This window comes from Tachyglossus aculeatus, chromosome 3 (genome assembly GCF_015852505.1).
Source record: "Tachyglossus aculeatus isolate mTacAcu1 chromosome 3, mTacAcu1.pri, whole genome shotgun sequence".
NCBI classification, from domain to species: domain Eukaryota; kingdom Metazoa; phylum Chordata; class Mammalia; order Monotremata; family Tachyglossidae; genus Tachyglossus; species Tachyglossus aculeatus.
This window is the reverse complement of record NC_052068.1, coordinates 12,903,431-12,916,862: the sequence shown is the minus strand read 5'-3', so window position 1 is coordinate 12,916,862 and position 13,432 is coordinate 12,903,431. Positions and strand designations below refer to the sequence as shown.

The 13,432-nt window shown below is 45.5% G+C and overlaps 1 protein-coding gene across 1 annotated transcript; it reads right to left on the bottom strand.

The window, feature by feature from the left end:
- Window positions 1-3,139: 3,139 nt before the first annotated feature.
- Window positions 3,140-4,072, bottom strand: LOC119925239 (olfactory receptor 13A1-like). The gene has a single exon (XM_038743342.1). It carries the CDS (start codon window positions 4,070-4,072, stop codon window positions 3,140-3,142), a length of 933 nt encoding a protein of 310 aa, XP_038599270.1.
- Between the last annotated feature and the right edge of the window lie 9,360 nt (window positions 4,073-13,432).

Sequence of the window (13,432 nt, the reverse complement as noted above, 5' to 3'; positions counted from 1 at the left end):
GTGCTTGGCACATAGTAAGTGCCTAACAAATGCCATCATTATTTTTATTAAGCCACTTCACTGGACCTCAGTTCCTTCATCTGTCTTCTAGCCTGTGAGCCCGTTGTTGGGTAGGGACCATCTCTAGATGTGGCCAACTTGTACTTCCCAAGCGCTTAGTCCAGTGCTCTGCACATAGTAAGCGCTCAATAAATATGATTGAAAGAATGAATCTGGCCTTCTGGGCAGAGAGAGACACGTGAGCTGCTGCTGTTGCAGCAGCTGCTCCTCCTCCTGCTGCATGTCCTGGTGTTCTGACCCCGAAGGTCAGAGGCGACAGGTATTTATCGCCTGTGCCACTCGGCCATTCCAGCTTCCTGCCTCAGTCTATCCAATCTCTGCCCTCGATAACAAACACTATTATTATTATTATTTTTATTAGTAGTAATTAATTATATCGTTCAGGAGGTGGTACAAGGAGCAGAACTGTTGCATGCAGAACAGTGGTGAGTCATTCTACTTTGCAGCTCAATCAATCCATCAATCAGTGCAATTAATTGAGCACTTTACTGTATGCTGAACCCTGAACTAAACACTTGGGAGAGTGCAGTGTGACAGAGTCGGTAATCATGTTCTCTTCCCACAACAAGCTTACAGTCTCAACCCTCTTGCCCTGCTAGCTTGCCAAACTTCTGGTGCTGGTCCTGCTAAATTCTGAAATTCTGTGGTTATATCCCCGAGGTTTGACATCTAAATTTCTGGAGCTTTCCTTTTCCAATTAGAGGGAAATGAGTGGCTTTCTAGGAGCCAGTGAAACTCCATAATAGCATGCCTGAATTCTAGCCTTTCAGTATTTACTTTTAATCATCGTCATCAGTGGCAACATTTATTGATCACTTCCTGGTTTCAAGGCACCGTCCTGGATGCTTGGGAGAATATGACAAAATGAGTATACTGTATATTAAACCCCACACTGACGAAACATCTTTAATTAATGAATTTGAGTATTTTCACACATTAGTCTTGATTCGTCTTGACATTAATACTTGTTCATTATGTTAATGCAGTGCAATTAACACAGTTCACTCAGTTAATGCAGTTCACTTGTTCACTTTAATTTTATCCTTTCCTGCTTTAACTCTGCCCTCTCCTCTGCCAGGCAAAAATAGTTTTCCTCCCTTATTGACACCCATGCCCATCATCCCCGTCAGTAGGTTTGTACGTTTAACACCCTTCTCAGGACCCCTATTCCTCCCCCTCCTCCATCCCTCACCCCCAACAATCTGGCTTCGTACTTCATTAGTAAAATTAACTCCAACAGGTCTGAGCTCCTCAAAGTCACCCTTCACCCTTCTCCATCCCCCCAGCTCTCAACCCTCTCTGCTACTCTCCCATCCTTTCCAGCAGTATCTTCAGATGAGATCTCCTCCCTCCTCTCGAGTGCTACTCCATCCACCTGTGCTTCAGACCCCATTCCCTCTCATCATATTAAAACTCTCACCCCTTTCCTCCTCCCCTCCTTAACTTCCATCTTCAACTGCTCACTCTCCACTGGTTCCTTCCCCTCTGTCTTCAAACATGCCCACATCTCCCTCACTCTAAACACCCTCTCTTGACCCCAACTCCCCTTCTAGTTATCCCTATCTCCATCCTACCCTTCCTTTCCAAACTCCTAGAATGAGTCGTCTATACTCGCTGCCTCAAATTCCTCAATGCCAACTCTCTCCTTCACCCCCTCCAATCTGGCTTCCGTCCCTTACACTCCACTGAAACTGCCCTCTCAAAGGTCACCAATGACCTCTTCTTGCAAATCCAATGGCTCTTACTGTATCCTAATCCTCCTCGACCTCTCAGCTGCCTTTGACACCGTGGACCACCCCCTTCTCCTCAACATGCTATCCAACCTTGGCTTCACAGACTCTGTCCTCTCCTGGTTCTCCTCTTATCTCTCCGGCTGTTCATTCTCAGTCTCCTTTTGCAACGCTACCAGAAGCAAAAGAATTGAGCCCTTTCAAAATCCTAAACATGATCAATGTAATTGTGGTGGTAGTACCATTATTGAGAACTCAGTGAATACAGGCCCCGTAGTAAGACTCTGGGGAAGTACAACAAAGTAAAAAGGAATATTCCCTGTCCATCAGGAGCTTACACTCCAGTGGAGAAGCCTTCCATGCTTTCCTTTATAACATTCATAACAATAATAATAATAGTATTTGTCAAGCCTTTACTATGCGCCAAGCACTGTACTAAGAACTAGGGTAGATACAATATTAGCAGATCAGACACACTTCCAGCCCCATATGGGGCTCACAGTCTAAGTAAGCAAGAAAGCAGTATTTCATCCCTATGCTTACAGATGAGGAGACTGAGTCACAGAGAAGTTAAGTGAATTGCCCAAGGTCACACAATAGACAAGTGACAGAGCCAGTTCATCACACAGTTCATTCATTCATTCATTCAGTCATATTTATTGAGTGCTTACTGTGTGCAGAGCACTCTACTAAGCACTTGGGAAGTTGGCAAGTTGGCAACATATAGAGATGGTCCCTACCCAACAATGGGCTCACAGTCTGGAAGGGGGAGACAGACAACAAAACAAAGCATGTGGACAGGTGTCAAGTCATCAGAATAAATAGAGATAAAGCTAGTTGCACATCATTAACAAAATAAATAGAATAGTAAATATGTACAAGTAAAATAAATAGAGTACTAAATCTGTACAAACATATATACAGGTGCTGTGGGGAGAGGAAGGAGGTATGACGGGGGGGATGGGGAGGAGGAGAGGAAAAAGGGGGCTCAGTCTGGGAAGGCATCCTCAAGGAGGTGAGCTCTCAGTAGGGCTTTGAAGGGAGGAAGAGAGCTAGCTTGGTGGATGTGCGGAGGGAGGGTATTCAGGCCATGGGGAGGATGTGTGCCAGGGGTTGATAGCGGGACAGGCGAGAATGAGGCACAGTGAGGAGGTTAGCGGCAGAGGAGCAGAGGGTGTGGGCTGGGCTTTAGAAGGAGAGTAGGGAGGTGAGGTAGGAGGTGGCAGTGAGGTGATGGAGAGCTTTGAAGCCGAGAGTGAGGAGTTTTTGCTTGATGCATAGGTTGGCAACCCCTGGAGATTTTTGAGGGCAGTAACATGCCCAGAGCGTTTCTGCACTAAACACTCCAGCTATGGTGGTGGAAATGTGAAGAGTTTCTTTAGTGCCACTTTGACATCTTTATTTCTCAGTGTGTAAATAAGCGGGTTCAGAGACGGAGTCAAGACAGTGTACAATACAGACACCAATTTGTCCAGAGATCCCGAGGTCCCCAGAACTGGACGGATGTAAGTATAAAGCACGGTGGAGTAATAGAGGGTCACCACGGTGAGATGGGAGGAGCAGGTGTTGAAAGCTCTCTTCTTTCCCTCCCTGGTGCGGATCTTCATGATGCTGGCTATGATAAAGCTGTAGGACATCATGGTGAGGAAGAAATTCAGGCCGGCCAGGAGCATATCTGCCGTGATGGTCAGGATGTCGATCCAGTAGGTTGGGGTACAAGAAAGCAGCAGTATGGGGGGCATTTCACAGAAGAAGTGAGGGATGAAATTGGGCCCGCAGAAGGATAATCTGAGGACCAGACCCGTGAAGATTACAGAGTTGAGCCAACCAACACTCCACACGAAGGCAGCCAACCCAACACACACTGTCTTGCTCACCATCTTGCTGTAGTGCAAAGGCTGACAAATAGCCATATAGCGGTCATAAGCCATCGCCGTGAAGAGTACCAGCTCCGAACTCAGGGACCAACTGAGGAAGAATATCTGATTCATGCAGCCACCATAGGAGATGGTTTTCTTCACCGAGATCAGGTTCTCCAGAACTTTGGGCAAAACCGACGAGGTGCAGATGATATCAAGAATGGCCAGATTGGCCAGGAAGAAATACATGGGCAGGTGGAGTCCGTTGCTAACGTGGATGGCCGTGATGATGAGGACATTTCCCGTGAGAGCCAGTACGAAGAGAAGCAGGAAGAGGCTAAATAAGAGAGCCTGAAGCCGAGGGTTTTCGGTGAAACTCTGTAAGATGAACTCTGTCACCATTGTCTGGTTTGGGACTACCATTTTGTTCAGAGGTTTCTAGGAAGCAGAAGAAAGGTGTCCACAAAGAGCAGCTTGTCTCGTGCTGTAGGTGGATAACCTGTGTTTCACAAGTGAAACAAAAAGAAATGGCTGTGATTCAAGGTGACCTTTTTTTCAATTTTAAAATGTCATACCCCTAATTCTAAGTTCATATGCAGTTCAAGTGAAAGAGCCTAAGTTTCAGCCATACTTATAGAATGATGGTATGAGAATGCATCCCTTTCTTGAGCCCTTTTGAATACAAATTCAGTTATTATTATTATTGTTATTATTCTTGTTGTTATAATTAATTCACCACGATTTTTTAAATAAAGAATACATTTTTGCAATTCAATGTTTTACCATTGGTCTCCCCGTTCTAGACTGTAAGCCCATTGTTGGGTAGGGGCCATCTCTATATATTGCCTATTTGTACTTTCCAAGTGCTTAATACAGTGCTCTGAACACAATAAGCACTCAATAAAAACGATTGAGTGAATGAATGAATGAATGAAGTACATGGACATTGTGACATATTCATCAAGTCAAAGGCACGCAAAGTTCACGTATGTGAAATCCATTAAAATTTAACGTCATTTATAACGAATCAACTTCAGCGAGTACTCTTCTTACGCACTGAGTTGGATGATGATTTTACTTCCCAAGCGCTTAGTACAGTGCTCTGCACACAGTAAGCGCTCAATACTGTGTGCAGATCACTATACTAAGCGCTTGGGAAGTACAAGCTAGCAACATATAGAGATGGCCCCTACCCAACAACGGGCTCACAGTGTTCTAAGCACTGGAGAAGCTGCAAGGTGATCAGGTTGTCCCACGTGGGGCTCACAGTTTTCATCCCCATTTTACAGATGAGGTAACTGAGGCACAGAGAAGTAAAGTGACTTGCCCAAAGTCACACAGCTGACAAGTGGCGGAGGCGGGATTAGGACCCATGATCTCTGTCTCCCAAGCCCGGGCTCTTTCCACTGAGCCACGCTGTTTCTCAAGACTTGGAGAGACTAGATCCCCAGGGGAGGTCTTGTTTTGGGTTCTAAAAAGTCAGATATAAGCCTGCTGTGGTCAGGGCACATGTCTACCAACTCTGTTATACTGTACATTCCCAAGCACTTAGTAGAGTGCTCAGCACAGAGTAAGAGCTCAATAAATACGATTGATTAATTTGACTTCTGTCCAACAAACAAGAAATTCCAGGGACATGGGTCTTCCATAGTAAATTCCCCGGGCTATTTTAAATTCCCAGGCAAAATATTGTATTTTATGAAGAAAGTCCATCTTCATTATAAATGTAGCAGGAGTAAGCATTACTGTTGGTGGAAAATCTGCAAAAAATGAAATAATAGGAAGAGTCTCACTTTCTATTACACAGGATGGTATTCTCTTATCCATCATAAGCATACTTCTTGAGTTTATAAATGCACTTTTTTTAGATAATTGTGTTTTAAAAATATTTTTTTTTGGTTCAAAATGGAATATTTTAGGCTCAAAACCCTATCTAGATGATTTTCAATTACTGACATGAAAATACAACATTCACATTCTAAAAAAACCTTCTGAATTTATTTCAAAATCACAGCTTGTTTTAGTCACTGAAGAAATCCTTTATGGTGCTGAATATACTAAACTTACGCTTACCATGTAAACTCCCAATTTCAACTAAGTGGGCTGTCTTTTGTCTCCTGATTCAGAGATATGGTGAAATGAAATTTGCGAGTTACAACTATGTATTGTCTTCATCAAATATTTCTGATTTACATCTTATATCTATGTTCTTCCTTTCTTCCTTCCCAAAGCCTGTCCTCTTCCTGACTTTTACATCACTGTAGACGACACTACCATCCTTTCCTTCTCACAAGCCCGCAACCTTGATGTCATCCTCGACTCCACTCTCTCGTTCACCCCACACATCTGATCCATCACCAAAACCTGCCAATCTCACCTCCAGAACATCGCCAAGATCCGCCCTTTCCTCTCCATCCAAACCGCTACCTTGCTGGTTCAATCTCTCATCCTATCCCGACTAGATTACTGCATCAGCCTCCTCTCTGATCTCCCATCCTCCTGTCTCTCCCCACTTCAGTCTATACTTCACTCTGCTGCCCGGATTATCTCTGTACAGAAACGCTCTGGGCATGTTACTCCCCTCCTCAAAAATCTCCAGTGGCTGCCTGTCAACCTACAAGTCAAGCAAAAACTCCTCACTCTCAGCTTCAAGGCTCTCCATCAACTTACCCCCTCCTATCTCACCTCCCTTCTCTCCTTCTCCAGCCCAGCCCACACCCTCCAATCCTCTGCCGCCGCTAACCTCCTCACTGGGTCTTGTTCTTGCCTGTCCCTCCTTCGACCTCCAGCCCACGTCCTCCCACTGGACGTGGACGTGGATGTGGAATGCCCTCCCTCCACACATCCGCCAAGCTAGCTCTCTTCATCCCTTCAAAACCCTAGACTCCAGAAAGTCTTTCCAGACTGAGCCCCCTTTTTCCTCTCCTCCTCCCCATCCCCCCAACCCTATCTCCTTCCCCTCCCCCACTTGTATATATTTGTACAGATTTATTACTCTATTTTACTTGCACATATTCGCTATTCTATTTATTTTATTAATGATGTGCATATAGCTATAATTCTATTTGTTCTGACGATTTGGACACCTGTCTACCTGTTTTGTTTTGTCGTCTGTCTCCCCCTTCTAGACCGTGAGCCCGATGTTGGGTAGGGACCGTCTCTATATGTTGCTGACCTGGACTTCCCAAGCGCTTAGTATAGTGCACATTCAGCACCCAATACATACGATTGATTGACTGAATGAATTCATTGTCTATGTTTGTCATTTCCATCTCTCAGGCCCCCAGCGCAATGATATCATCTTACTTGCCGACCTCCCCAAAGTCTCTTCCCCCCTTTCTCCAACCCCCCGGCTCTCAACACTCTCTGCTACTCTCCCATCCTTCCCAGCGGTATCCTCAGAGGAGCTCTCCTCCCCCTCTCAAGTGCTACTCCGGCCACCTGTGCTTCTGACCCCATTCCCTCTCATCTCATGAAATCTCTCACTCCATCCCTTCTCCCCTCCTTAACTTCCATCGTCAACCACTCACTCTCCACTTGTTCCTTCCCCTCTGCCTTCAAACATGCCCATGTCTCTCCCATCCTAAAAAAAACCCTCTCTTGACTCCACCTCACCTTCTAGTTATCGTCCCATATCCCTCCTACCATTCCTTTCCAAACTCCTTGAACGAGTTGTCTACACGCGCTGCCTAGAATTCCTCAACAACAACTCTCTCCTCGACCCCCTCTAGTCTGGCTTCCGTCCCCTACATTCCACGGAAACTGCCCTCTCAAAGGTCACCAATGACCTCCTGCTTGCCAAATCCAACGGCTCATACTCTGTCCTAATCCTCCTCGACCTCTCAGCTGCCTTTGACACTGTGGACCACCCCCTTCTCCTCAACACGCTATCTGACCTTGGGTTCACAGACTCTGTCCTCTCCTGGTTCTCCTCTTATCTCTCCGGTCGTTCTTTCTCAGTCTCTTTTGCAGGCTCCCCCTCCCCCTCCCATCCTCCTACTTTGGGGGTTCCCCAAGGTTCAGTGCTTGGTCCCCTTCTGTTCTCAATCTACACTCACTCCCTTGGTGACCTCATTCGCTCCCACGGCTTCAACTATCATCTCTACGCTGATGACACCCAGATCTACATCTCTGCTCCTGCTCTCTCCCCCTCTCTCCAGGCTCACATCTCCTCCTGCCTTCAGGACATCTCCATCTGGATGTCTGCCCGCCACCTAAAGCTCAACAGGTCGAAGACTGAACTCCTTGTCTTCCCTCCCAAACCTTGTCCTCTCCCTGACTTTCCCATCTCTGTTGATGGCACTACCATCCTTCCCGTCTCACAAGCCTGCAAACTTGGTGTCATCCTCGACTCCGCTCTCTCATTCACCCCTCACATCCAAGCCGTCACCAAAACCTGCCGGTCTCAGCTCCGCAACATTGCCAAGATCCGCCCTTTCCTCTCCATCCAAACTGCTACCCTGCTCATTCAAGCTCTCATCCTATCCCGTCTGGACTACTGCACCAGCCTTCTCTCTGATCTCCCATCCTCGTGTCTCTCTCCACTTCAATCCATACTTCATGCTGCTGCCCGGATTATCTTTGTCCAGAAACGCTCTGGGCATATTACTCCCCTCCTCAAAAACCTCCAATGGCTACCAATCAATCTGCGCATCAGGCCGAAACTCCTCACCATCACCTCGCCCCCTCCTGCCTCACCTCCCTTCTCTCCTTCTACTGCCCAGCCCCCACCCTCCGCTCTTCTGCCGCTAATCTCCTCACCGTACCTCGCTCTCGCCTGTCCCGCCATCGACCCCCGGCCCACGTCATCCCCCGGGCCTGGAATGCCCTCCCTCTGCCCATCCGCCAAGCTAGCTCTCTTCCTCCCTTCAAGACCCTGCTGAGAGCTCACCTCCTTCAGGAGGCCTTCCCAGACTGAGCCCCTTCCTTCCTCTCCCCCTCGTCCCCCTCTCCATCCCTCCCATCTTACTTCCTTCCCTTCCCCACAGCACCTGCATATATGTATATATGTTTGTACATATTTATTACTCTATTTATTTATTTATTTTACTTGTATATAGCTATCCTATTTATTTTATTTTGTTGGTATGTTTGGTTTTGTTCTCTGTCTCCCCCTTTTAGACTGTAAGCCCACTGTTGGGTAGGGACTGTCTCTATGTGTTGCCAATTTGTACTTCCCAAGCGCTTAGTACAGTGCTCTGCACATAGTAAGCACTCAATAAATACGATTGATGATGATGATGATGAGTACTTCCCCTCTCAGAGTCACACCTGGAGAATTTCCAGTCCTCTACCATTCTGGGCTATGGGGGTGGGAGGGTAGGAGAGGCCTACCCATTCCATTCCAAGTTTGGGCAGTGGCTAGAGAGGGGAAGGCAATCTGCTTCAAGGCAAAACTCACCCATGCTGGGCAGTAGCGGCCTGGGAGAGAGTCAAGGGTGGAGACTCAATTTTCCTGTGGGGAAGGAGGAAATGGTAAACCACTTCCAGATTTTTTGCCGAGAAAATTCAATGGTTGCACTACCAGAATGATTGCAGATGGAGGTGGGGCGTTCTGGGAGAGATGTTTCAGTGACATCCATATAGGTCGGAGATGACTCCATGGCATAAGACGTGGGAGTATTTTATATTTTTGTCTTTTATTTTCAAAATTAAAGTAATATTTACACATTTTATCAATGGATGCTAGCCAAGCATATTGTGACAGATATACTATTAACTTGTTTAGATACAGCAGCGTTGGCTAGTGGAAAGATCACAGTGTAGCCTAATTTCATTCATTCATTCAAGTATATTTATTGAGCATTTACTGTTTGCAGAGCACTGTACTAAGCACCTGGATAGTGCAATTTGACAACAGAGACAATCCCTACTGAACAACAGGATAGAGCACGGGCCTGCGAGTCAGAAGGTCGTGGGTTCTAATCATGTCCTACCACTTGTCTGCCGTGTGGCCTTGGGCAAATCACTTCACTTCTCTGTGCCTCATATTTTTTTACAATTTTACCCATTTTAAAATGGGTATTGAGACCGTGAGCCCCACATAGGACAGGGACTGTGTACAACCAGATTTGATTGTTTTCACCCCAGAGCTTAGTACAGTGCCTGGCAAAAAGTAAGCACTTAACAAGTATTATTATTATCATTATTTTTGTTATTACCACAGCACTAGGAATCAGGAGACCTGGGTTCTAATCCAAGTCCCATCACTTGGCAACTCTGTGATCTTGAGCTAGCCTTTTAACTTTTCTGTACTTCAGTTTCTTCATCTGTAAAAGTAGAATTCAATACCCGTTCTGCCTTTTGTCAGGCTGGGAGTCCCAGGGAGTATGTCTGATCTGATTGTATTGTCTCCACCCCAGAAACTAGCACAGTGCTTGGCACACTTCCCAATAACCTGGCACAGTTATTAAGGCATAGTAAGTACCACAATTATCACTACAACCACAAAATACTAACAATAGTGATTTAAGACTATTTATTAAAACTCTACTATGTGCTTAGTAACATATTTCTGAAAATTCCAGGTAATTATTATTGCTATTCTTATTTAGTATGTCATGTTGTCTGATTTTCTTTTTAATGAAATTTGTTAAGCACTTACTATGTGCCAGGCACTGTACGAAACCCTAGGGTAGATTCATTCTGCCCTCTAGACTGTGAGCCTGTTGTTGGGTAGGGACCGTATCTGTATGTTGCCGACTTGTACTTCCCAACTGCTTAGTTCAGTGCTCTGACACAGTAAGTGCTCAATAAATACGATTGAATGAATGAATGAATGAATTCAATGGTATTTATTGAGTGCTTACTGTGTGCAGAGCACTGTACTAAGCGCTTGGGAAGTACAAGTCAGCAACATATAGAGACGGTCCCTACCCAACAAAGGGCTCACAGTCTAGAAGGGGGAGACAGACAACAAAACAAAACATGTAGACAGGTGTCAAAATCATCAGAACAAATGGAATTAAGGTTATATGCACAACATTAACAAAATAAATAGAATAGTAAATCTACACAAGTAAAATGAATAGAGAAATAAATTTTGTACAAATATATAGAAGTGCTGCAGGGAAGGGAAGGATGTAGGACGAGTGGGGGATGGGGAGGAGGAGATGAAAAAGGGGGCTCAGTCTGGGAAGACCTCCTGGAGGAGGTGAGCTCTCAGTGGGGATTTGAAGGGAGGAAGAGAGCTATCTTGGTGGATGTGTGGAGGGAGGGCATTCCAGGCCTGGGAAAGGACGTGGACCGGGGATTGATAGAAGGACAGGTGAGAACGAGGTACAGTGAGGAAGTTAGTGGCAGAGGAGTGGAGGGTGTGGGCTGGGCTGGAGAAGGAGAGAAGGGAGGTGAGGTGGGGGTGGCAGTGAGGTGATGGAGAGCCTTGAAGCTGAGAGTGAGGAGTTTTTGTTTGATTCGTAGGTTGACAGGCAGCCACTGGAGATTTTTGAGGAGGTGAGTAACATGCCTAGAACGTTTCTGCACAAAGATAATCCAGGCAGCAGAGTGAAGTATAGACTGTGGTGGGGCGAGACAGGAGGATGGGAGATCATGGTGGAGATATAAAATAGTCAGGTTGGACACAATCCCTGTTCGATGTGTGTCTCACATTCTTAATCCCTATTTTACAGATGAGGGAATTGAGTCCCAGATAAGTGAAGTGACTTACCCAAGGCCAGCCAGGAGACAGGTGGCAGAGGCAGAAGAAAAATCCAGGTCCTCTGACTCTCAGCGCTGTACTCTTTCCACCAGGCCATGCTGCTTGACTATTTCAATCATTTCTTGCAATCTCAAATACAGTGATATAAATTTTATCTCACAGGCCTGGGAGTCAGAAGGACCTGGCCTCTAATCCAGGTTCTGCCACTTGTCTTTTGTACGACCTCGGGCCAGTCATTTAATTTACCTGTGCCTCAGTTACCTCAGTTTTAAAATGTGGATTTAAAGTGTGAGCTCCGTGTGAGACAGGGACTGTGACCAACTTGATTAGCTTTTCTCGACCCCAGTGCTTAGAACAAGGCCTGGCTCATATTAAGCACTTAAGAAATTCCATTTAAGAAAAGATGAGGTGCCAGGTAAAAGGACATTCAGGCAGGTAGCCAGGATTTGGTCGTCCAATTTCACATTATGGATATTACAGGCTCTTTGAAAGCTACTGCCTTATCTCATCACAGGGAACTGCACAATTTATAAGGACCCCAGTGACTAATCCAAAATAAGTGCTTAATTAGTGCCTTAATTATTATAAAAACTGCCTATTCAGGATTTTTTGTTAATCAGAATGTGAGAAACCTGCTCAGAACAAAGACAGACTGATGGCAGAATTAAGGTCATTGTAATAACAACAACAACAACAACAATAATAATGATATTATTATAGTAATGGTTAAGCACTTACTACATGCCAGGCACTGTACTCAGCACTGGGGTTGATACAAGCACATCAAGTTGGACACAGTCCCTGTCCCATGTGGAGTTCCCAGTTTCGATCCCCATTTGATAGATGAAGTAACTGAGGCACAGAGAAGTGAAGCGATTTGCCCAAGGTCACACAGCAGACAAGTAGAGGAGGCAGGATTAGAACCTACAACCTTCCTACTCCCAGGCCCGGTCTCTATCCAAATAGTCCAGATTCAGCAAAGTAGTTCTCGAGAATACTACAGATAATAAATGTGGCATTTGTTAAATGCTGACTATTGGCCAAGGAACTCAACCGACTCACCCGTGCCGGGCAGCAGCAGCATGGGAGAGATGTGAGGGTGGCGACTCGAGTTTACCGCATGGAAGGAGGCAATGGTGAATCAGTCCTGTATTTTTCGCAAGAAAACACTGTGGAAACACTGCCAGAACGATTGCAGATGGAGGTGGGGCGTTCTGGAAGAAATGTGCCCGTGGTGTCCCTGTGGGTTAGAGGTGACTTGACCGCATAAAACAACCCAAATAGAAGTTAATCAGGTCCCACATGGGGCTCACAGTCTAATAATAAATAATAATAATAATGGCATTTATTAAGTGCTCACTATGTGCCAAGCACTGTTCTAAGTGCTGGGGAGGTTACAAAGTGTTCAGCTTGTCCCACAGGGGCTTACAGTCTTAATCCCCATTTTACAGATGAGGAACTGAAGCCCAGAGAAGTGAAGTGACTTGCCCAAAGTCACACAGCTGACAAGCGGCGGAGCTAGGTTTAGAACTCATGACGTCTGACTCCAAAGCCCGGGCTCTTTCTACTGAGCCACGCTACTTCTGTAACAAACAGGTATCAAATCCCCATTTTGCAGAGGAGGAAACTGAGGCATGGAAAAGTAAACTCACTAGCTTAAGGTCACACAGCAGGTATGTGTTGGAACTGGGACCGGACAGACCCAGGTCTGCCGACAACCAGGCTCTTTCCACTACATCACACTGCTTCTCTACTGTGAAATCAACAAGAGCAGAATTTTACTGTTCCCTGGGATAATGACTTATTACTGGATGTGGATGAAATAGGAAAAAAGAAATAGCATCTCAGGGGAAAAGCACGCACTATCATATTTAGCAGCATCTCATTCCTATGTTTACTAAAATGGATTGTCCTAGAAAAATTCTATTACTAACATTTTCTTATTTTCAAGCAAAATGTTTGTTAGGACACCTAAGAGTGTTTTGAAGGGCCCTGCCTTGAAGAGATGCTCTGCCAACCTTGTTCTTGGCAAGGTGATATATTCCTCACTGGTCAAAATTCAGAAATCTTTCCTGGAAAAGTGTAAGAGAAAATCAGTTTGAAAGTTAAAATGCCCCAAATTCATG